Source organism: Eleutherodactylus coqui, chromosome 9 (assembly GCF_035609145.1).
Source record: "Eleutherodactylus coqui strain aEleCoq1 chromosome 9, aEleCoq1.hap1, whole genome shotgun sequence".
Classification (NCBI taxonomy): domain Eukaryota; kingdom Metazoa; phylum Chordata; class Amphibia; order Anura; family Eleutherodactylidae; genus Eleutherodactylus; species Eleutherodactylus coqui.
Genome location: NC_089845.1, coordinates 79,282,081 through 79,307,867, shown reverse-complemented (window position 1 = coordinate 79,307,867; position 25,787 = coordinate 79,282,081). Strand labels below are relative to the sequence as shown.

General features: G+C 44.9%; 1 protein-coding gene across 1 annotated transcript; it reads left to right on the top strand.

The window, feature by feature from the left end:
* Positions 1-221: 221 nt before the first annotated feature.
* On the top strand, positions 222-25,787 carry LOC136579198 (myosin regulatory light chain 2, smooth muscle minor isoform). The gene is made up of 4 exons (XM_066579604.1): positions 222-377; positions 14,663-14,867; positions 20,593-20,754; positions 24,974-25,787. The coding sequence occupies exons 2-4, from the start codon at positions 14,684-14,686 to the stop codon at positions 25,144-25,146; spliced, it is 519 nt and encodes a 172-aa protein (XP_066435701.1). The 5' UTR covers positions 222-377; positions 14,663-14,683; the 3' UTR covers positions 25,147-25,787.

The window sequence follows — 25,787 nt, the reverse complement described above, 5'->3', positions numbered from 1 at the left end:
CGGCTGTCTCACGACGTCATCCCACATGGAATGTGTCCCACCCTCCTCCGAGGACTGTACCAACTGCTCCAGCGCTCACACTGCACGACCTCCTCGTGGCACTTGTCCAATATCCCCGGTAAAGTAAGCGCGTCCTTCTATATGCCATAAAGTAAAACCCAGACGGGTGACAGAAGCGGTCTAGTTTATAGCAAAGAGACTCGGTCTGCGCGCTCCTCCCCCCGTGCTGCAGAGTGGTACGGTCCATCCGCTCCCTGTGGCGAGTAATGCGGAAGTGAGCGTGGAGGAGGGGCAGTGTAAGGGGTGTTGGTCGGTGGTGATAACGGCTGGATAGTGAGTTCAGCTCCGGCATCTCCCGCTTCTTCTCTCCGTGTGCGGTAAGTCCTGTGCCCGGGCGTACGGAGCGGTGCTAGACAGAGGTCAGCGGGGGCGGGGCTGCACCGGGCTTACCTGTGGCGGGCCATCTGTAGTGCAGAGCCCGGCACCTACTATTATGTGTCATCAGGGGTTACCGGTATGGCGCTGCCAAGCAATTCACAAAGTCCGCTCCCCTACACCTGTCCGTCATGTCACCTGTGGCAGCGCAGAGCATGCTGGGAGTTGTAGTTCTGTTGTATCCATTGTGGCTCTGATGTGTAGTAACTGTGTGGCTGGGGGTGAGATCTTGTGTTCATGTAGTCCCACGGCATCTGCGTCGCCTCCGCACAATTCTGCATCCCGCTGTCTCTTGTGGGAACCCGGGCGTAGTGTAAACGGGTGGGAATAAAAAAATCATGCATATTTCAGATCTGTGTGCAGATAAGCGGCGCCACTTCTTGGTGTGGATTATGTGCGTCGGGAATTGCACAGATGGATTCACCGTAGCGGGAATCTGCAGCTGAGGGTTTGTGCCGCTGCTTTTACAGAGGTGCCATCCGCGTAGGACTGTGCAGTGTGAACACGTCCGTATAACCGGGCTGTCAGTATGTAGGTGGCACTATGGCCGGTACACGCTTCCTTCCTCGCCGGCTTCCTGTCTCTGATGGACAGACTGTGATCTGACATACCGAAGGACACGGCGGGGGGCGCTCCATAGTGGTTTAAAGGGTAGCAACTTTTTAAATACCGTTTTGATTAGTGGCGTCCGAGTACAGAGACCCCTGCTAATCACTGAAATGGGGCGGCGGAGCCCCCCTGAGCGCCGGGCCCCTGCGGCTGACTATTCTGCAGCACCTTTACTCCTAAGGCCGCCTGCACACGGGCGGGTCGGACCCCACATGCAGGATTCACACGGGCGGTCGGACCCCACATGCAGGATTCACACGGGCGGGTCGGACCCCACATGCAGGATTCCCGTAATGAAGTTTGACCTGGTGACACCAGCGTTACCCGTCTGGCGTTTTCTCCTCTCCTGCGAATGCACCAGGCAGCGCACCGTCACAAATGTGCAGTACGGAGGACGCCATCACTATGTATTGTCTGTATACTGTGGATCACTATGGCGATGACGCGACTCTCATCCATTCTGCAATGATGATTGCAGAATGGCCGTGGGACGGACGGCTTCCGTTGACTTCAGTGGCAGCCGGTCGTGCGCAGCCCGCACAGAATCGCAGCATGCTGCAACTTCTCCCCTGAGCGGAAAATCACAATCTATGTCCGCTCGTGGGCAGGAAATCGCGTATTCCCGTAGCATGCTATGGCTGGATTTGCTGTGGAGTCTGGAGGCGGAATCCCGCTCCGGCTTTTGCAATGCAAATCCACCCGTGTGCAGGAGGCCTGAATCTGGTTGTGCCGTTCCTCTGTTACTCCTCCTGAGTGTCACCGCTGTCCTTGGTGATGTGTGTGCTGTCAGTCAGTGTGGAGCCCCCCCGTCGCTTGCCAAATATTTTTTTCCCCATACATTTCCAGGAGGAATAAGAGAGGAGCGGCACTGTAGAGCCGCTCCAGAGTTGTGGTTTCCGAGCGGCCGGTGCGTGTATAAGATAGCAGAGCTGTCAGACGGCTGTGACTTCCGGCTTCACAGAATCTTCCTGTTTTCATACACTGCTGATGGTTCCGCCCTCGGCTCCTTAAGACATTCTAGCTGTCAGTAAGATGACGGTATCTTGGCGCTGTTTGCTGTTATATGGCGGTGATGTAAGTCTATTCACATGCTCGTACTTTTCATGGGCATAAAACCCAACATGACCCATCTGTGCCCCACATTGGTGGCATTTAATGTTGGGTAAATACAGATCAGTGTTCTGTAGTAAGTCACCGGCGATGATGACCCACGGATGACGCGCTCCTACCGATCCGTTACAGTCCGCTTACCTGGAATACCCCGAGTAACAAAGTAACCTTGTAGATCTGATGACAGGAGTGATGTTACCACCAGCTTGAGGTTCTTCATCAGGCTTGTTCTCTAACTCTGGGGGTCTTCGTGGGGCGTCTCAGCCGTATACTGGAGGGGCAGATGGACTACTAACCATGCTGAGATAATTAGGAATCCTAGAAAGCAACCAAAAGGCACGTAGCTGCTAACGCGGACTAGACTAGTCGTATATGTCGCTCCCTACATCGCTGGCGCTGCCCTGTGAGACCCTCAGGTGCCACGACTGTTGGCTGGTATATGCAGCCACCTTGGTTGGGAGACATGACCGCTCGGACGGGTGCTTTGTCACGGTTGGCCGCTGCGGTTTTCTTAAGCAGTTTTATACCCCCACAGGGTGACACTAGCACCCACATAGTAATCTAGCACATATGAGGTGGTAGTGTGGTCTGTATGTAGCCTGTATGGCGGTATAGAGGACCGTACTATATGACAGATATTCTCGCCGCCTTAGGCTGGCTCACACAAGTACATTTGCACCGGCCTCCATGCGGACCTTTTGGTGCACAAATACGCAGAAAATAGAACATATTCAACTTTTTTTCTGCTCCCCGAAATGTGTGAGCAAAATAGGGAATGTAAACGATCCCCGTGAGATGAGTGGGCGCTATTCTCTGCGGATTGTGAGCGGCAGCACTCCTTCGTGAAGCCGGCCGTGGCACCAGACCTATAGGGACAGCCGGGCCTCATACACTGTTGGAGGCGCCACGTTACAGCCCAGAGGCTGTATACAGCCATAATCTGGTTGAGGCCTTATGGCTATACAGCACTAACGAGCAGGAACCCGAAAATAAGAGGCACCTGTTAATCCAGCAAGTATTTGAGTTGTCGGCCTATTTACAGCCTCTGACTGCTTATTACAGGAGTCACCGTCCAGCTGTCCCAAGGCAACGGATGACAGCGCTGCCTAAATATACACTGGGACATTGACGTCCCTGCTGAGCAGAACGGCTGCGTTCAGAATAATGGTGGCCGTACACCCAGATACAACAGAGCTGACGCACATCAGCATGTTGGGTTTTGGGCCGTGAAAACAGACTGATTTTAATCCATGCCAATGCTGTTTTGTTCGAGTTTCGCCGTGTCATCCTTTTTTTTTTTTGTTCCAGAATAATAAAAAAAAAAATTTTCTAGCGTTGCTTAGCAATGAAAAACTAAGTGCAGATATATACGGTAGACATAATCTGTGGGCCCCTTTTTTTTTTTTTCTGAGAAAATGGCGCAAGATTTGCACATTGCTAGATGCACAAATATGAAAGAATGGGGTCATATACGTGAGCATTTCTCCCCCCCCCCCCCCCCCCTTCCCCCACATCGTATTTCCCTCCCGCTCCGCAGTACGGATTCATCGGTGCTCCGCTGTAAGTTATGTCAGGCTGCCGTAATCATGAGTGCAGTGCTGAGGAGTGAATGGCCTTCATGGCGTATGACTTGGGGTACAAGATTGGTCTGAGACACTTGGACCGACATCACACTTGCAAAGTCACATTTTTTGTACGAGTGGAAAAAAAAAAACTCAACGCACAGAAAACGTGCAAGAAAATCCCCCTAAGGCTGCATCCGCACGGGCGAGCGCAATATCAGGCAAATGTGCGTTCTTCACAGCGATGCAGAGTGTTTGAATCAAGTGCCTTGCATCACTTCTGCGAGGAATCAATCATGTGAATAAATGTGTTCAATAGAATGGATTTGGTATTCATGAGATTTGTGCGCATCACACAACTCGTGGGACAATGTCGCTCATGCAGGTAAGCCCCAAGGTCCAGAATAAGAAGCGGCAATGCTGACCACTACCTCTCCCATAGAAAAGGGTAGAATGAGGGCAACAAGAAGGAAGTTCCAGGAATCCAGCACACCACCTAGTGGGAGGGAATGGCTCGTGTCTGGATGTGCACATTGCTGGCTGGAATGATGCGTGCTATGGTGTAGTGACTAGAACGGACCACTAGAGGCATCCAAGAGTTGCACTTCCTGTTATTCTCAGAGGTTGTCATCTGAAGCTTTGTCATGTTCTGTGCTGTCGGGGCCTGCAGCTCTATAGATATGGTGCATTTATAAAGCAGAGCGAGTCTCAGTCACTTCTAAATTGCTCCGTTCTCCAGATATTGCAGCTATTGATTCCTCTGGTTGTTTACTGTGCGTTGCCAGGGAAACAGACCACCTGTTTCTATGGAAAGAAATGGCAAAGCCCAGCCGTAGCCGCTGGCCAGGCTGAAAGCTGGTGTACATGCGGTCCTGACATCCCGGCCATCAGATAGAAACGAAAGAAGTGCCCAATCAACGGCCTCCTCTTTTTCTTTCCCTAGAAGAGGAATCAATATCTGGAGAATGGAGCATTTTGAAAATGAACCCTTTCCAATCCACTGTCTGACGTCTGAAGACATTCTGATTGAAGGCTGTACAGCCCCGATGTCGGAAGATGTTCAGCAGGGTATTTCTACTGTATAATACTGGCCGCTCTGTTGTCGGGAGCCGCTCCAGCATGTCGCATACCGCAGTACAGTTAGTCCCCGACTTGCGAACAGGTTCCGTTCCAGGAGCCTGTTCGCAAGTCCGTTTTGTTCGCAAGTCGAACAAATGGTTGTATGGAGGGGATCGCGGGTGGATCCCGCTCCATACAACGTCGGGTGCCGGCTGTTCTTACAGCGGGCACCCGGCGGCAGCAGTTCCGACGAGCCGTGGCGCTTGTCAGAACTGTTAACACTTTAAATACCGCTCTGACAGCGGTATTTAAAGTGTTAACAGTTCTGATGAGCGGCGCGGCTCGTCGGAACTGCTGCCGCCGGGTGCCCGCTGTAAGAAACAGCCTGCACCCGACGTTCAGGGGGCCCGTACAGCGTCCCACGATGAGATCGCGGGACGCTGTGTGGTTGCTAGGCAGCCGGGGACCTCCTGAACGGCCCCAGGGCTGCCTATGCAGAGTGCCCATCAAGCGCACGGCTTGCTAGGCGCTCTGCATAGACAGCCCTAGGGCCTTTCAGAAGGCCCCCGGCTGCCTAGCAACCGCGATCTGACCGGACAGGCTTCTATCAGGCTTGATAGAAGCCTGTCCGCCTGTCCGGTCCCTGCACAGTATGATGTAATGCCATAGCATTACATCATACTATGCAGAACAGATAGTTCGTATCTAGCGAAATTCGTAAGTCGAATGTTCGCAAGTCGGGGACTATCTGTACTGGCTCTAGCCAGCAGATGGCGCCATTGTATAATGACAGAAAGATAAAGCCCCTAGGAAACCCTGAATCCACAATTGGATTGCAAAGGGTTAAACAAGTTATAGGTGGAGTGCATTGTTTTGCTATTTCAAACACATTGAAATAGGATTCCCAAGATGGGAATACCCCTTTAAGTTTAGTAGGCCATGTCTCATCAGATAATGTAGTAGCCATTCTTTAAATTCTATTTTTATTGAATAGTAGAGAAAGTACATTGATGATTGTTGGGAATATAAACCGGTATTGGGAAGTGGGAAAAACGGACATGCCTGGCGAATGCAACAAAGATAGAACATCGGAGATAGCAATCATTTTTACTTCCGCAAAAAAACCACAAGATTTGGTATTGGCATGAAGCTGAAAACTGCTTAGGCTGCCTGTCCATGGGCGTTGCAGTATCCTGCGGCGGATCTCCACCGCAGGAGCCGCCGGCAGACAGATCTCCGCTATCGGCCTATCTGACAGCCTGACCGCAGAGAATCGTGGCAAATCGATTTGCACGCCACGAGCGGAGAATCGCAGTGATTCTCTGCTTATGGACAGGGGGCAACGCTATGAATAGCTTTCACTGCGTTCCCCCACAGTTGGATTATCACCACGGGGAACGCAATGAAAATCCGCCCGTGGACAGGCAGCCTTAGTATGAAAAAGATTTACCCACAAGTGGCAGGGAAGGATATATTTTTCCCGAGGCCTCTGGGACGCAGTCTCCTAATACATGACCCAGGGATCCTTAATAGAGATGAGCGAGCATGCTCGTTTAAGCCTGATGCTCAATCGGGCATTGATTTTTTTCGAGTAGCTGATTACTTGACCTTGCGCCATTACTTTCCCTCTCCCATTCTTCCACTGATGTCTGTAGAATTGCTTCTTTTTCCCCCACGTGATTCTGGATGGATTTGAGGCTGACTGCTCCAGAAAGTTGTCGCAGCTGCGGTACGGCCCCGGTGATGTTACTGAGACGTGTTGGTCGTTCTGTAATGCTTTTATTACATAAAGTTTGCTAATCTGAGCACACTGCGATTCATATAAAAACAGACGCTCTAGGATAAATAGATTGCGCAGTAATAAATGGATGATGTCGCCACTAGCTGGATGAGTAATGGCCTTCACAAAGCCATAGGGGCTTTATCTCTGTACTGGGGGCTACAGATCACCTTGATCCCGCAGTGATTTCATACAATATATAAAGCCAGGTTTTATTTGGAGGCTGCATTACACGGCAGGAATGTGACCTTTCAGAGCGAGATGACCGTGACGTCACAAAGACTATTAGAAGAGCGCGGCCGCTGCTGGCCGTGATTGTCCTGCGGAGATGAGTCAGGTAATGCTGCTCTCTGGTCCAGCGGGCTCTCCGCTGTATGCTAGTGTCGGGTTTGTAGACCGGAGTGGTGTGTGCTCACTGTGGACGGAGGGTTGGCCAGCTTTTTTTTTTTTTTTCTTTTTTTCTAACTCGCAAATATAGATTTGTGTGTTTTTGTTTTTTTTTTGTTCATATCTTTGATAGTTTGTATTACTGATAACTAAAAAAAAGTTGTTGGCCATTGGAGTGGTGTGACTGTTCCCTAAAGTCTAGAGGATTGCATCCTCCTGTGTTTGAGAGTATCACACTGGGTTAGAGTCCTTACTGGACCTCCCTATTACAGATGCCTGCAGAAATAGTGTTCTATAAATGCTACATTGTAACTTATTCCATGATTTAAAGGGAATCTGTCACATCCTATGAAAAGCTATAACCTAGGGAGCATGGAGTCTGGGGGTGTACTTCGTACACTTATCATGCTGGCACCCTTGGTAGTCGGCGCTTGGGTTGTGAGCATCAGTCTCTTCGGTCAGCGAGCGCGCACATCCTGTTCTCTATGGGAGCGCACGCGCAGCAACTGGAGAATGCACGGGGGAGCAAGGGAATGGAGAGCCGAGTAAGTTCATTTCTGGACTCCACATTCCCAGTTCTAGAAGTATCAAACCTAGTTTATGGCTTATAGGACTTGACAGGCTGTCTTTTTAATTTTTTTTACCCGTGTTCAAGATCTCTTTTCCCCATCAATGAATGGAAACCTGCTCTATTGCCGTCCACTGCTTATGGCTTGTATGTTTGTACTGCAGTGTTACCTCGAGTATTTCTCCTACTGGATATATTGCACATGGGCCTGGGTGGGTCTTAAGGCTGTATTCACACAGGGCTGTTGGGGTGCTGTAAAATCTTAGTCAGTTTTCAATGTAGATGTGTTTTGTTTTTGTTTTTTTCTTTAACCACAACCACATGTGCAGTTTTGCTGATGCTGTTCTTACTGCCCCCCAAGTGCCCAGTGTGACTATCACCTTTTAGGGTCTTGATGAAGTAAGAAAAAAAAGTGTTTTTTTTTAACCCTTTCCAATCCAATTTGTATACTGGTTTTCCTAGGGGGCTTACTCTTTTTCTGCCGTTATACAACGGCGCTATATGCTGGCTTAAGCCAGTACTGCATGAGGTTACGTGTTGGATAGGCTCCGACAACAAAGAGGCTGACAATAATACAGTAAGAGAACCCCGACGGATGTCTTCCAACATCGGAGCTGTACAGCCTTTTATCATAATGCCTTCAGAGAACTCTGTGAAGTCAGCACCCCATCTTTCAAAAAAGTTATTTTTTTTATGAGTTCTGGATGCACCCCAAAGAGTTCTAGAGTTCCCTATTAATTTTTAAAATAGTTCTAGCGAATTAGGCAAAAAAATCAACAAATGTATCTCTGCGGTGCTAACTTCCAAAAATGATATTAATAAATCAGCGAGAACTTTGTAAATATGGGTATTAGAGCTTCGAGCATTAAGAGTTTTCTTCAGAACTCTTGAGGTGCTACCCAGAACTCTTATAAAATCGCGGGATTTCCCCCAAAAATTTTTTACACATAATAACTGAAATTTTTTTGATCTGGCATCTAAAAATCAGCGAGCACTTTGTAAATATTGGTTCTACAGCTTAGAGCATTCAGAGTTTTCTTCAGAACTCTTGAGGTGCTACCCAGAACTCTTATAAAATCGCAGGATTTCCCCCAAAATTATTTACACATAACTGTAATATTTGGAGCCGGCATCTAAAAATCAGCGAGAACTTTGTAAATATTGGTTCTAGAGCTTCGAGCATTAAGAGTTTTCTTCAGATCTCTTGAGGTGCTGCCCAGAACTCTTATAAAATAGCAGGATTTCCCCAAAAATTATTTACACATAATAACTGAAATTTTTTTGATGCGGCATTTGAAAATCAGCGAGAACTTTGTAAATATTGGTTCTACAGCTTCGAGCATTCAGAGTTTTCTTCAGAACTCTTGAGGTGCTACCCAGAACTTTTATAAAATCGCGGGATTTCCCAAAAAATTATTTACACATAATAACTGTAATATTTGGAGCCGGCATCTAAAAATCAGCGAGAACTTTGTAAATATTGGTTCTAGAGCTTCAAGCATTCAGAGTTTTCTTCAGAACTCTTGAGGTGCTACCCAGAACTCTTATAAAATCGCAGGATTTCCCAAAAATTTTTTTTTTTTTACACATAACTGAAATTTTTCTGATCCGGCATCTAAAAGTCAGTGAGAACTTTATAAATATTGGTTCTAGAGCTTCGAGCATTAAGAGTTTTCTTCAGAACTCTTGAGGTGCTACCCAGAACTCTTATAAAATCGCAGGATTTCCCCAAAAATTTATTTAGACATAACTGAAATTTTTTTTGATCCGGCATCTAAAAATCAGCGAGAACTTTGTAAATATTGGTTCTATTGGTTCGGAAATCTTGCGGTTTGGCCGCAGCGAAAAACCGCAAGATTTCCGCCAGAAGTACCGCCGCTGCAAAACCCGCGGCGGCTTTGAAGCGGCCCGGCCGCCCGCTCTTCCGCTGAGGCCAGCGCTCCCATAGAGGAGAGCGCGCCCGCAGCGGGGGAAAAAAAATGAACATGCCGCGGTCGGCAAATCCGCGCTGGCTTAGCCGCAGCGGATTTGACGTCCCGTGTGGACGAGATTTCTGAGAAATCTCGTCCACAAGGCTGGCTAATCCCGGGATTAGCGGCCGCATGCGGATTTGCCGCGGCGAAATTCTGCACAGAATTTCCGTGGCAAATCCGCCCCGTGTGAACCCAGCCTTAGAAAACTGATTATATCAAGCAAACATGCAGTGGGCATAGAAGTGAAATAAGATGAGAGAGAAGGAGAAAAGAAAGAAATGAAACCATGTGGTTAGGTCCGGAGAAAATCAAAACTGGTTCCAGATCATCCAGATAGAGGCACATTTCTCATGTCCTAGTTCGTCTCTGGCACTGAGCTCTTCCATATCTTTCAGGTGATCTAAAGCTTCCCACCACATTATTCTAGAGGGAGGTGTCGTAGATTACCATATTCTGGGGATTATCTGTTGCATGGCCAGTATAAAAAATCTGAGTAGGGAGCTTTTCAAATGTGCCACTGATCCTGGGAACATAGACAGTACTACTATTTCTGGCGTAAACTGGACCTGAGTTCTGCATACTGTGGAGTAAAGAGTGTTGATCTCCTGCCAGAATGGGCGCATCAGAGGACATGACCACCAGAGGTGAACAAATGACCCTCTTTCCGATTGGCATCTCCAACATTTATCCGGATACTGGGGGAATATCCTGGCTAGTTTCACTGGGGTCTGGTACCATCTTGTTAGTATTTTGTAGTTTAACTCCTGCACCTTGCTAGAAACCGACATTTTATGTGACAGGATGTATGATTTTTTTTCCAAGACTCCTCTGGGGGCGCCACCTAGTTCTCGCTCCCAATTCCTTTCAATGTCTTTCCCGCAATTGCGCGTGTCCTCCTCAACCAACATCTGATATAAAGTCGATATTGTTTTTCAAATGCCGCGATTTTATAAGAGTTCTGGGTAGCACCTCAACAGTTCTGAAGAAAACTCCTAATGCTCGAAGCTCTAGAACCCATATTTACAAAGTTCTCGCCGATTTTCAGATGCCGGATCAAAAAAAAATTCAGTTATTATGTGTAAATAATTTTTTGGGAAATCCTGCGATTTTATAAGAGTTCTGGATAGCACCTCCAGAGTTCTGAAGAAAACTCTTAATGCTCGAAGCTCTAGAACCAATATTTATAAAGTTCCCACTGACTTTTAGATGCCGGATCAGAAAAATTTCAGTTATGTGTAAAAAAAAATTTTGGGGAAATCCTGCGATTTTCTAAGAGTTCTGGGTAGCACCTCAAGAGTTCTGAAGAAAACTCTGAATGCTCGAAGCTCTAGAACCAATATTTACAAAGTTCTCGCTGATTTTCAAATGCCAGATCAAAAAAATTTCAGTTATTATGTGTAAATATTTTTGGGGGAAATCCTGCGATTTTATAAGAGTTCTGGGTAGCACCTCAAGAGTTCTGAAGAAAACTCTTAATGCTCAAAACTCTAGAACCAATATTTACAAAGTTCTCGCTGATTTTCAAATGCTGGATCCAAAAATTTCAGTTATGTGTAAAAAATTTTGGGGAAATCACGCGATTTTATAAGAGTTCTGGGTAGCACCTCCAGAGTTCTGAAGAAAACTCTGACTGCTCGAAGCTCTAGAACCAATATTTACAAAGTTCTCGCTTATTTTCAAATGCCGGCTCCAAATATTACAGTTATTATGTGTAAATAATTTTTTGGGAAATCCCGCGATTTTATAAGAGTTCTGGGTAGCACCTCCAGAGTTCTGAAGAAAACTCTTACTGCTCGAAGCTCTAGAACCAATATTTACAAAGTTCTCGCTTATTTTCAAATGCCGGCTCCAAATATTACAGTTATTATGTGTAAATAATTTTTTGGGAAATCCCGCGATTTTATAAGAGTTCTGGGTAGCACCTCAAGAGTTCTGAAGAAAACTCTTAATGCTCGAAGCTCTAGAACCAATATTTACAAAGTTCTCGCTGATTTTCAAATGCCGGATCAAAAAAATTTCAGTTATTATGTGTAAATATTTTTTGGGAAATCCCGCGATTTTATAAGAGTTCTGGGTAGCACCTCCAGAGTTCTGAAGAAAACTCTTACTGCTCGAAGCTCTAGAACCAATATTTACAAAGTTCTCGCTTATTTTCAAATGCCGGCTCCAAATATTACAGTTATTATGTGTAAATAATTTTTTGGGAAATCCCGCGATTTTATAAGAGTTCTGGGTAGCACCTCAAGAGTTCTGAAGAAAACTCTTAATGCTCGAAGCTCTAGAACCAATATTTACAAAGTTCTCGCTGATTTTCAAATGCCGGATCAAAAAAATTTCAGTTATTATGTGTAAATATTTTTTGGGGAAATCCTGCGATTTTATAAGAGTTCTGGGTAGCACCTCAAGAGTTCTGAAGAAAACTCTGAATGCTCGAAGCTGTAGAACCAATATTTACAAAGTTCTCGCTGATTTTTAGATGCCGGATGCAAAAATTTCAGTTATTATGTGTAAATAATTTTTGGGGAAATCCTGCGATTTTATAAGAGTTCTGGGTAGCACCTCCAGAGTTCTGAAGAAAACTCTTAATGCTCAAAGCTCTAGAACCAATATTTACCAAGTTCTCGCTGATTTTTAGATGCCGGATCCAAAAATTTCAGTTATTATGTGTAAATAATTTTTGGGGAAATCCTGCGATTTTATAAGAGTTCTGGGCAGCACCTCAAGAGTTCTGAAGAAAACTCTTAATGCTCGAAGCTCTAGAACCAATATTTACAAAGTTCTCGCTGATTTTCAAATGCCGGATCAAAAAAATTTCAGTTATTATGTGTAAATATTTTTGGGGGAAATCCTGCGATTTTATAAGAGTTCTGGGTAGCACCTCAAGAGTTCTGAAGAAAACTCTTAATGCTCGAAACTCTAGAACCAATATTTACAAAGTTCTCGCTGATTTTCAAATGCTGGATCCAAAAATTTCAGTTATGTGTAAAAAATTTTGGGGAAATCCCGCGATTTTATAAGAGTTCTGGGTAGCACCTCAAGAGTTCTGAAGAAAACTCTGAATGCTCGAAGCTGTAGAACCAATATTTACAAAGTTCTTTCTGATTTTTAGATGCCGTCTCAATGCTCGAAGCTCTAGAACCAATATTTACAAAGTTCTCGCTGATTTTCAAATGCCGGATCAAAAAAATTTCAGTTATGTGTAAATATTTTTTGGGGAAATCCCACAATTTTATAAGAGTTCTGGGTAGCACCTCAAGAGTTCTGAAGAAAACTCTTAATGCTCGAAGCTGTAGAACCAATATTTACAAAGTTCTCGATGATTTTTAAATGCCGGATCAGAAAAATTTCAGTTATTATGTGTAAAAAAAAATTGGGGGAAATCCCGCGATTTTATAAGAGTTCTGGGTAGCACCTCAAGAGTTCTGAAGAAAACTCTGGATGCTCGAAGCTCTAGAACCAATATTTATAGAGTTCTCGCTGATTTTTAGATGCCGGATCAAAAAAATTTCAGTTATTATGTGTAAAAAAGAATTCGGGGAAATCCCGCGATTTTATAAGAGTTCTGGGTAGCACCTCAAGAGTTCTGAAGAAAACTCTTAATGCTCGAAGCTCTAATACCCATATTTACAAAGTTCTCGCTGATTTATTAATATCATTTTTGGAAGTTAGCACCGCAGAGATACATTTGTTGTTTTTTTTGCCTAATTCGCTAGAACTATTTTAAAAATTAATAGGGAACTCTAGAACTCTTTGGGGTGCATCCAGAACTCATAAAAAAAATAACTTTTTTGAAAGATGGGGTGCTGACTTCACAGAGGTCCTTCAGAGGTCAGACAGTGGATTGGAAAGGGTTAAAACTGATGTGCAAATCAAGTTGAAACTGTTAGAAATTAGTTGCAACTTTTTAATTTAATCAGCAGCCCTTGTACAAACCCTCAGCTTGTTTGCTCCAATGTATCATTGCCTAGAAGGGCTGCATGCACTCTTCAGCAGGGAGCAGGCAGGTATTATGGGGGCTGCAGCTTCACGGAGTAATCCAGTATCTGACCAGGAATCGGCTGCTTCCCTCTCACCTGGCAGTACATCGCGCTCCATCACCCAGCAGCCTCTAGTGGGCGCCGAGCCGCTGGCCAAATCACCAGACCAGCAGATTTCACACCTGCAGTTGATTGTAAATTGAAGGGGTGAAATGTACTGCGAAACGGAAGCAAAATCGCCATCAAATGCTGTGTGGATCTGTTGAGGCCAGTCTGCAGCAAACTGTCCCATGTGGACATACCCTTAGGGCTTATGATAAAACCGCGCACATTGGAATAACCCATAATGTACACTGACACTTTTTTTCCCCCTCTAGCTCTGATGATGCGAGACAGAAAAACGTAACGTCGGTCCTTTTTTCGTATGATTGTCGTGTAGGAGTAGGACTTGCGATGTGTGGGGTCTCGCACATTACTTGGCATCTGTCCAACCTTTATCATGGTCTTTTGACAAAGTGCTGCTGTTTTTCCTACCCCAGGAGGCGATCCATCGTATTCTGCACCTCCGCTGTCCAGACAGAGAAGGCTTAGTAGTGGTTTAATGGGACTAGGTCAGCAAAATAAATTTTGTACTAATTAAAACCAGATAATGAAATATTTTCAAAATGTTTGATGTCTGTACATGACACTGGGGGCTGCCATCTTGCCCAAGCTACACTTAATCAGCATTACACTTGGAGAGGAGGGGAACCATTGACTTTATATGGGAGGCTGACACGAGGTCAGTTTGTAGATGGTCACAGCCTATACCGATTGCTAATGGTGGATCCTGTGTTATCTACATATAGGGGTTACCTGTCAGTGTAATCCTGCCTGTGATGTTAGTGAGGTGATGGTGGGAAGTGACAGACTAGTATTTGGCTCTGTCATCTGTGTGAAAACTGCAGGATTTTAGTTTGTTTTTTTTTTTAACGGAGATTGTGATCGAAAATTAAAAAGAAAATCGCCAAACGTTTTTAAATGTTTAATAAAAAATGAAATGTATATAATTTCCGATTACACATTCCGATCCATTTAACAGATTTCTTTTGAGTGGAGTGGAACCTGTGGCTATCTCCTCACATTATCTACTGAATTGTTAACCCTTTTTATGCTTTTGGACTATTAGAGGTTCACTAATGCATCTTGTTTTTCCTTTTTAGACTACCACCACCACCGCCAAGATGTCAAGCAAAAGAGCAAAGACAAAAACCACCAAGAAGCGCCCTCAGCGCGCAACATCCAATGTATTTGCTATGTTTGACCAGTCCCAGATCCAGGAATTTAAAGAAGCCTTCAACATGATTGATCAGAATCGGGATGGTTTTATTGATAAGGAGGATTTGCATGATATGCTTGCCTCACTTGGTAAGTAACCTATCACACGACATAACTGAAGGCTAACCGTATGATCATTGCCGCATCCAACATGGTATTGGTAGCCGGGGTTGATCTTGCAGTAGTTTACAGAAATGTAATCAGTTTATTTAGGGAATTGCATCCATAAGATAAGGGTGCCCTATGGTTGCAATAATGTGTATCCATTTAAAATCATATTGCTTTAATTTAAGATAAATTCTAAGGATGCACGGACATCATTAGTGTGCGTTGTGAGATGCCCAGAGGTTATGAACATAGCCTGAGGCCAGTTTCACGTAGGTGTATTACTGGAGCATTAAAGTGCCATAATACAGACAAGTGTCCGGGCCCAACTTCAGGTGTATTAACCCAAACCAACAGCAGCATAGGGATCTATGATGATCTGAGTTCGGATTAGTACACCCATGGTCAGGCCAGGACACAAGTCCATATTACAGGTGGATAGGTTCACCCTTAATACATTCATGTGAAACTACCCTAACGCCTTATTGATCACTAATCACTAAGGGGCCTTATTCTGCACTGTCAGAATACTATGCCAATAGAAGCAGGGTCTTGCCTTGTTGACAGTCAGGCTTCAGCTCTAATGACTAGGACTAGAGAAACCTCCAATTTCAGCCTTTTAACCCTTAACATGCTGTGGTCAATTTGACTGTGGCATGTAAAGGGCTAGCAGAGGGAGTGGACTCCTTCAATCCTTATTTGTATAGCGCCAACATATTCCGCAGCGCTTACATAGACAGGGGGATACAGAAAGACAAAAAATAAAATAAATACAAAGATTACAGAACCACAGTTACATAGTAATTACAGATGAGCGAGCATACTCACTAAGGACAATGCTTGATCGAGTAATTGTCCTTAGCGAGTATCTCCCTGCTCGGAAGAAAAGGTTCAGCTGCTGGCGCGGGTGAGAGGTGAGTTGCGGCAATGAGCGGGGGGAGGGGGGAGAGAGAGAGCGCTCTCCCCTCCGTTCCTCCCTGCTCTCCCCCGCCGCCGGCAGCCGAATCTTTTCTTCCGAGCGGGCAGGTACTCGCTAAGGGCAATGCTCGATTGAGTAATTGCCCTTAGCGTGTACGCTCGCTCATCTCTAATAGTAATCAGTTGATGGAAACAATAGGGGTGAGGGTCCTGCTCCCATGAGCTTACATACTACAAGTAATGGGGGGATACAGAAGGTAAAGGGCTGGAGATGTGCACGGTATGGGGAGGTGGAGAGTGAGGGATGCTATACACAGACAATGGTCAGACATTTGGCCGTGTGACGGCAGAAACCGTATGACTGCAGGAGCGGTTTATGATGGCTAGCAGGGATTGCAGTCAGTAGGTCAGGGAACATGTTATCAGCGGAGTACAAAGGGGTTTGTTTAGGGAATGCGGTATGCCTCCCTGAAGAGGAGCGTTTTTAGAGCACGCCTGAAGTTCTGCAAGTCCTGGATTGCTCGGGTAGCCTTTGGTAGCGCGTTCCAGAGGACCGGTGCTGCTCTGGAGAAGTCTTGGAGGCGGGAATGAGAAGTTCGAAGTAAAGGGGCGCTCAGTCTGTTTCGTTAGCAGAGCGGAGAACCCGGGCTGGGTGATGGATTGAGATGAGGGAGGCGATATAGGGTGGCGCTGCGCTGTGGAGGGCTTCGTGGATGAAGGCAGCGAGTTTAAATTGAATTCTGTATTTGACGGGCAGCCACTGCAGTAACCGGCACAGGGCAGAGGCGTCCGAGTAGCGGCTGGACAGGAAGATGAGCCTGGCTGCCGCATTCAGGATGGATTGGAGGGGGTAGAGTCTGGAGCAGGGGAGGCCGATCAGAAACGAGTTGCAATAATCAAGCCAAAAGTGGATGAGGCAACAGTAAGCGTTTTTAGCGTGTCCACAGTGAGAAAAGTGCGGATTCTTGCGATGTTCTTGAGGTGTAGCTGACATGTTCGGGCGAGAGATTGGCTGTAGGGTTACCCACCGGACCTATACTATGTGATTGTGGGGTCCCAATGGGTTGCTGTGACACCTACAGTAGCCTATGAGGTGTCTCTGTGCTGTAGTAACCCATTGGGACCCCGCGATCGCATCATGTGGGTCCATGAGGTGATAGAGGAAGCCCCTCTACTGAAGTACTGTAGTGCATTATATCATGATCAAAAGTCATGAACTTAAAAGTCCCCTAGTTGGGCAAAAATAAAAGGTTAAAAAGAAAAGTAAAAAATATTTAAAGTCAAAACCCTACCTTTCCGTTTAGTATGTTAAAAAAAACTAATCAAATTTGGTATTGAAGCATTCATAATGAACCATGTAAAAAGGTTTGTACGTTTTAATTCCAATACATGCTGTGAAAAATGACAAATTTCTAATTTTGCATATCTCAGCTTACAAAAACAGGAATAGAAGGCTATCAAAAAGTCATACGTATCACCAAGTAGTCTTATTAAAAAGTACAACTCACTCTTTAAAATTAAAAGAAAAAAAAAACCTTTACACAGTACTGTTAACTGGGGAAAAAAATGTTAGGGGTCTTTGAAGATCAACTGATCATCCATGGGCTGTTGAAGGAATAAAACAATATCTAGAAACAGTGATGGTGAGCAAACACTTGGATAGCTCAAATGAATTCAAGTCTCTAGGTTCAGATGAATTCCATCCTAGGATACTGAAGGAAGCAACGGAGATAATCGCTGAACCACTCACCATAATCTTTGAAAATACCTGGAGAACAGAAGTCCCAGAAAATTGCAAATATTGTCCCCATTTAAAAAAAAAAATGGGAGAAGGTTGACCGAGGAAACTACAGGCCTGTGAGCCTGACTTCTATACCAGGAAAGATCTTTTAAACAAATTAAACAGCATACATGCAAGTACTCGGATGAGAATAGGGTAATCTAATTTTGGTTCTATGACAGAATCACCAACGGGGTTGATCAGGGAAATGCAGTGGATATAGTATATCTTGACTTTAGTAAAGTATTTGCTAAAGTATCTCATACCATACTTATTGAAAAAATGACCAAATATGGGATTGACAAGCCAACTGTTAAATGGATTCACAACTGGCTGAGTGATCGTACTCAGAGTGGTCATAAATGGCTGCACATTCACGTGGAAGAATGTATCAAGTGGGGACCACAAGGTTCTGTCCTCGGCCCAGTGTTGGTAAATGTTTTTAGAAACTATTTAGATGAGGTAATTGAGGTGAAAATTTTGCAACTAATAGATTACAGACTGAACAAGAGTTAACAGTATGATGAAGCAACAAGAAAAGGCAATTGCAATTCTGGGATATATTAAGAGAAGCATAGAGTCTAGATCACGTGAGGCCATTATCCCCCTCTACTCTTCCTGAGGGCTCCTGTCCATGGACGATAGTGCATTGCGTTACTCGCGGTGATAATCCGGCTGTGAGTAACGCAGTGCGCGCTTTCCATAGCATTGCTACGGAAAGCATAGCCCCCTGTCCACAAGTGGAAAATTGTAGCAATTCTCCGCTTGCGGGATTCAAATCGCAGCATGCTGCGATTCTCTTCGGTGAGCATATCTGTCGGATAGGCTCACCTCAGAGAACTGTCCGTTCTCTCCCCTGCTTCCTGGTGGTGGAATATCGCTATCGCTTAGTCAGACCTCTGGAATACTGTATCCAGTTCTGGGCACCCCACTTTTAAAAGGAATCAGCCCTATTCTCATTTGCACAAGGAAAGGCTAGAAGCAACGGGATGAAACAAAGGGGGGAGACACAAATTAGATATTAGAAAAAACTTTGACAGTGAGGGTGATGAATGAGTGGAACAGGTTACCGCGGGAGGTGGTGAGTTCTCCTTCAATGGAAGTGTTCAAACAAAGGCTGGACAGACATCTGTCTGGGATGATTTAGTGAAGCCTTTCACTGAGCAAGGGGTCGGACCCGATGACCCGGGAGGTCCCTTCCAACTCTACCATTCTATCAATGTAACGAGGTTTCAGAATTTGGTATTGATAAAGCATACTGACCTGCAGAACGAATTTTAACATATTTATACCACAAGGTTAACACTGTTTTTAAAGAAAAAACAAAAACATACCAGGTGTTGCAGATTTTTCTACTGTCTGTAAAAAAAAAAAGTGATCAAAATGTTCCCAAAAATGGGAACAATGAAGACTAGGTCTCATCCTGCAGAAAACAAACCCTCACAGAGCTCCATAACAAAAAAAAAAAAGTGTGAGAACGATTCCATTAATAAAGCGTATGGCCTCCTGCAGAGCCGGCGCATCAGAGGTGACGTTTCTGTGCGGGCCTCTGCAAGGCCGGCACATTAATAGGACCTGCTGCAATTTGTTTACCGTGCGAGTTTTCATGCAGTCAAATCGCGGCCATCTGCATAGGATTGCGTTATCTAATGCAATCCTATGGCAGCGAGCATGGGCGGAAATTCTGCGGGAAATCCCACAGCGGAATGTCCGCCCGTGTGCAGGAAGCCTATGTTATCATAATCTGAATGCTGTAAAATGGAATTTAAAAAATTGTTTTCAAATGAAAAATGAAAGTTATGACTCAAGGCATGTGGTGATGGAGAAAACTGGATATATATTTTTATTATTAGGTCATTGGGGACACAGATGGTTACAAAAATAAGATCTCTGGGGGACATTCACATTATGTGTTTTTTCTTTTTTTGTCCTTCTCCATTTCCCACTGTAACTGAAGCATCCATAGGAGCCCCAGTTACAGGGAAAAGATCCCCCTTTAGTGACAATAGTCACGAATAGAGCTGTTCAAGGACTGCTAGGACCCTGCAGCTCTGCTGTGCTAGGGGATCCCAGCGGTCACCTGACCACCGGCTCGCGTAGTGGAAGTTACACTTCCATTTTTTTAGTACGTAGTGCTCATTGAGCGCTGTGTCTTAGGGAAAGCAGAAGGGGTTAAAAAACACTTCTCCATTCTCCTTGAGGGTCCTCAGCTGTGACTAACAGCTGACAGGCAAACCTGCTTCTGATTGCAGAACATGGGCTTTAATCCTGTGCTGTATTTTTACTATCGGGCGGAATTAAAGCCCAGGACCAGGCGCCGTAAACTTAGTGTTTGGCCCTTAATGGGTTAAATCCATAGCATGCTAATTTATATGTAGTGGGTTTTTTGCCACTGCGGTTTTTCTGCTGCAAAATATTCTTAGTAGCCTCGCCCCCTGTGGGCGCACTTTAGTGGGCCTGTAAAAATGTGCGCTAATGTTGTACAAGTAGAGATGAAGCACCATGTTCTTGCATGTGGCCTCCGACTGTTTAATCCAGAAGCACTGGTATTCTAGTTTCCTAGTCATTACTAGTAATCTACCTACAGATGTAGGCGTTGTACACCATAGACTATAATGCTTTATTAAACCAGTCTGCTAGAAGTTGGTTATACTGGTCCGGGTGCAGCGTTGGGCGTTCTTCCTACCTGATTTACAACATTACATGCGGCTGGTTTTACATGTGAAATTACTGATGAATTTCATTTAATTTCTGCCCCCTGGAAGATGCTGGTCGGATTTGGGTAACTAGATCCCTGCATGGCCAGCTCTTATTTTTTTCTCAAAACAGATATTGTACAGTGCCTTGAGCAATTATCCAGAACCAACCTTAAGCAATGAATGCTGGGGGATTTCAGCTCTGGGCTAAAATGCAGGCTGTAATTCAGAATCTGTAAAAGACACTATATATTTTGATAGTTGAATCTTGTAGAAACTGAAAAAATAAACAGATTTTTTTTTTTTTTTTTTTAAGGTAAGAATCCTACAGATGAATACTTGGAAGCCATGATGAACGAGGCTCCTGGACCAATCAACTTCACCATGTTTCTTACCATGTTCGGAGAAAAGCTGAACGGTACAGATCCAGAGGATGTCATCAGAAACGCGTTTGCGTGCTTTGATGAAGATGGACAGGGTATGTAAATGGTCGGAGGGTGCAAAAAGCAACAAAAATTGGGACTGGAGTTTCCAAATATGTGAAGCGTGTTGCAGAATTGGAAGTTGTAGACCTTTGTGCCATTGTGGGCAGTGCGTATTAAAACAAGCGATTGTAATTGCTTTTAACCACTTGACATCTGCCCACCATCGTTTGGCAGCGAGCGGGAGACTGTCCAATCACAGCTCCTCATAGCATTCCTGCAGGCATATTCATCATTGCACTCCGAGCATGCTCCAAGCGTGGGAAAACCTAGAAAGCAGATCTGTAGTACCGGGAAGCGACTGCTGTCAGCGCTCTCCCTCCCACTCCTGGCTGACTGTACTTTGCCTCTCACCATTAACACGCCCCCTGACTTGTGGGGATTAACCCATTGAAGGCTGCATCTGCTTGAGTGTATTTATACTGGTCCCAGAACTCCAAGGGTGTGTTCACCATCAGAGAGTTGATCCCTACAAGTCCGTTGAGCACACGTCAGGGGAAGTGTTAATAGTAGTGATATTAGGGGAGAGGTGGAATACAGTCAGCAAGGAGTGGGAGAGCACTGACGGTAATCCCTGCCTAGTACTGCAGTCCTGTGTGTGCTATGCTCCAGGGCAATGACGACGCAGGATCCGCCTTTCACCATAGACGATGACCTCGGCTTATCTACTCCCTCACCCTGCACATGGCTAGAGCACGCCATAGAAGTCAGTGTGTCCCCTCCTGTCCATTGTGTGAATGACCCATGATTTCTGCTGTAAATCAGATCTCTGAATGCTGGTTAAATGTAGCTTGGACAAGATGTCAGCCCCCATAGTCATGTGTACACAAGAAAAAGAAAAAAATCTACAATCCTAAAAATAAGAACAAACTTGGGCCTCCTTCACATAGACAGTTTTTACCGAGACTAGCGTGGCACTTTTAGCACCATGCTAATCGTGGTATAACGCTACCATTGTTTTTAATGGGACCACTCAGACAGCCACTCAATCATAGCGCTTTTCAGCGCCGCAATTTTTGAATGCTGTCTGTTCTATTTTTTAGTGTTTAGCGATCTTCATCTATGATGAAGCCGACATCGAAAACTACACTAAAACACGGCTTACTGCAACGTATGTGTGAGGGAGGCCTAAGTGACACAACCATGTTTTCTATCTAGTGTTAATTAGTAAAAAATTAATAATTAGTAGGAAAAAAAAAGGAGTTGATACATTCTCTGTGGCCGTGGGACAAGAGGAAATCCCAGTAAGGTATGGGAAGACAGCTGCTGCATCCCGGCAGAGTGAATGGAGAGATGACCACGCTTGTCTGTCCGCTGCTCTCTAGTCACGTCTATGGAAGAGTACTTTCAGTCACAGAAACTTCAGCATCAAATCTCCCCAAGTCCTGTTCTAGCAAGAGATCAGTCTAATTATGTCTATACTGAAAGAACACACACGCTATAGAATCTAATGTCCCTTATTGCAAAGTAGATATGTAAAAATGGCATTTAACCCCTCAAGGACACGGCCTATTTGGTCCTAAGTATGCAACAATTATTGATACTATTTTGGGATTCATACAGCTTTTTTTCGATCACTTAAGCGTTTTGGGAAAGTGACATGAACAAAAGCTTTTTGGCTTAATAATAATTATATTATAATTATAATAAATTTATTATTTGCAGTGCAGGATGCATAGTTTGTTCAATTTATTGTACAGGTCATTGACATGGCGATATTAAATGTGTTTTTATTTTTGTTTGTTTTTAATTGGGGGGGGATTTGTTTCCAGTTGCCATGGCAATCCATCAGTCCTCTGTAATGACGTCAGAGGGAGCACACTCCCTCTCTGAGCCCTTTACATGCCACAATCAACATTGTTTGCGGCATATAAGGGGGTGTAACGGCTAGAAACCAGTTTTCAATCACAGCCGGCTCCCACTGCAGATGGAATGGTTACAGATTCTGAGCCCGTGCCAGCCACCCAGGGTGTAAACTTGTGTTGAGGGTTAATAAGCAACTCTGGTAAACTCCTTTTTTCATCCCTGTTCTCTTCGCTGGATTGTCACATTCTAGCCTCTAGAAGTAGTTGTCTCTTTGCTATAAAACTCGGCATGCAGTTACATCTCAGGTAGATATGCAAATGATGAGAGTTGTGGTGATTTAGATGAACGGTCATAGAGGCCATAGAAGTGGTCCATCATTGGCCTATGAAAGGCTCTGAGAGGCTACATGTGTGTAGTGACCTCTTTCTGCTTGTGTAGAGCTTGTTGACCCCTAGACGTACATCTGAGGCAATTGAAGAGATTTCCCCCAGTTAACAGAGTTTGAGAGTGGGTGCATTATTCGAATAGGAGAAGCTGGATGGTACAAATGAATTGCCCACTGCTTGGGCAGTTCTGACCAGACTATTAGGTGTTGGGACCAGTGGATGTGTGAGGGCACACAAGGCAAGCAGGCTCCGGATAGCCTTCACAGATCACCAGTATAGAGGATCATCTAATCATTTGACAGACAGGAGCAGCTCAAACTGTTTCGTTGTCCACCATCCAGAGACATGTGTCACCATCATTACAGGCCTCTGTGTCTGTCTGAACAATTTCCAGGCACTTGGCTGAAGGACATTTGGTCTCATGGTGCCCACTACCTGTACGGTCTTTGACACGCACCTACTTCATTTGCAGTGGTGTCATGAAGGATGAAACTAAACTGCTACGGCATGGAACTGTGTTGTCTTCAGCAAAGACTCCAGGTTTGGCTGGGGCACTGATGATGGCCATGTTCGTCTCTGTAGACCTAGGGGTGAGCGCCTCAATCCTGCCTTTGCTGTGGAGCGGCACACTGCCCCCACTGCTGGTGTGATGGTCGGGGGGGCATCACATGACAGTCAGTCACTCCTAGTAGTGGTACAAGGGACAGGTCAGCGATATGTTCAGGACATCCTGCAGCCACAGGTGTTCTCTCATGGTGGCTTCCAAGCGGTATTTTCCAGCAGGATAATGCTTGGCTGCTCCCACAAGGGGGTCACAGGAATGTCCCCACAACATTGTGTCACTTCCATGGCTGCCCAGTTACCAAATTAGTTGCCAATAGAACATGTATGAAACCATCTGGGACACCAACTTGAACAGCCTACAAGTTTGTACGATATAGAGGCTGTTACAACAAATGTGGACAGATATGCCACAAAATACCATATAGAACCTGTATGCCTCTATGTCCATCCAAGCTAGAGGTGGCTCAACAGGGTACTGAAGCCTCCATGCCCCCCGTAGCACATCTTGTATCCAAACTAGAGGCAGTACAACAGGGTACTATAGCCTCCATGCCCAGCCATATCACATCTTGTATCCAAGCTAGAGGCAGTACAACAGGGTACTAGAGCCTCCATGCCTGCCTGTATAACATCTTGTATCCAAGCTAGAGGTGGTACAACAGGGTACTAGAGCCTCCATGCCTGCCTGTATAACATCTTGTATCCAAGCTAGAGGTGCCCCAACAGGGTACTAGAGCCTCCATGCCCACCCATATCACATCTTGTATCCAAACTAGAGGCAGTACAACAGGGTACTAGAGCCTCCATGCCTGCCTGTATAACATCTTGTATCCAAGCTAGAGGTGGTACAACAGGGTGCTAGAGGTGGTACAACAGGGTACTAGAGCCTCCATGCCTGCCTGTATAACATCTTGTATCCAAGCTAGAGGTGCCCCAACAGGGTACTAGAGCCTCCATGCCCACCCATATCACATCTTGTATCCAAGCTAGAGGTGGTACAACAGGGTACTAGATCCTCCATGCCCACCCATATCACATCTTCTATCCAAGCTAGAGGCGGTACAACAGGGTACTAGAGCCTTCATGCCTGCCCGTATAACTTCTTGTATCCAAGCTAGAGGCGGTACAACATGGTACTAGAGCCTTCATGCCCACCCATATCACATCTTGTATCCAAGCTAGAGGCGCCCCACCAGGGTACTGGAGCCTCCCTTCAAGTGTTCAGTTTTCCACAATAAATTATTCTTTTGCTCTGATATTGTAATCACTTGGAAAGTTTAATTTTGATTCTGACAATTCCTAATTATAATCACATACCGGGGGACTAACTATGTAATGGATGAAAAAGTTTCACTGGTGTGTCTGTCTTCCAAAGTTTTTAAGAAAAAAGTTACAGTAGGGAGACATCTTGGCTGGAAAGCCTTAATGTTTTGCTTCATGACTTTGTGTTTTTCCGCAGGTCACATACCAGAAGAATATCTGCGGGAGTTACTGACCACAATGGGAGACAGATTCACAGACGAGGAGGTGGACGAGCTGTTCAGAGAAGCACCAATTGACAAGAAGGGCAATTTTAATTACATTGAGTTTACACGCATCCTAAAGCATGGTGCCAAGGACAAGGATGATTAGCCTCTACCTTCATCTCCATTCTTCTCTAGCTTTCTTGCTCTGAGTTCCTTCTCCTGGTAGATCTGTGCATGCATGTAGCTCTGTAAACCTTTGTGTATTTATGGATTTATTCCAGGCCAGTATGGCATACACATCTATAAGCAAACTGGAAACAGAAGATGTAACTGTAACATTTTACTAGGAAGTAAAAAGCATTGCTGCACAGCAGACCAAAAGATTCTGTTTTTTGACTCAAGCTGGATTTTTTTTTGCAATTTTTGTAAAAAAATAAATATAAATAAAATGGAAATAAAGAACTGTCTATCCAATTGTATTTTGGTGCGGTCTGGCAGAGTGAAAACAAAACCTGCTCAAAGCAGTGATGGTTGAAGTGAAAATGTCACTGTACCTCTTCACTTCCATAATGCTAAAACCATACGACTTGTTTCACCTGCTAAAGGTCACACTATTCTCTCTGGCAGCTGCCTACACTGCACATTGTTCTATCCTCTTCTGAGACTGCCACATACTAAGTATTCAGGAGGGTGCAAAGAAAGGAGAATACACCGGCGGCATGTTTAAAGGGCAAACAGATACACTTTTATTTTCAGATCAGTTACGATAATTCAACATTTTTATATAATAAAAGTGTTTTTATCAGA

Coding starts and splice junctions, on each gene's coding strand:
- LOC136579198 (XM_066579604.1), top strand. CDS start 14,684: ATGTCAAGCAAAAGAGCAAAGACAAAAACCACCAAGAAGCGCCCTCAG. Junction 14,868..20,592: donor TGATATGCTTGCCTCACTTG/GTAAGTAACCTA, acceptor TTTTTTTTTAAG/GTAAGAATCCTACAGATGAA. Junction 20,755..24,973: donor CTTTGATGAAGATGGACAGG/GTATGTAAATGG, acceptor GTTTTTCCGCAG/GTCACATACCAGAAGAATAT.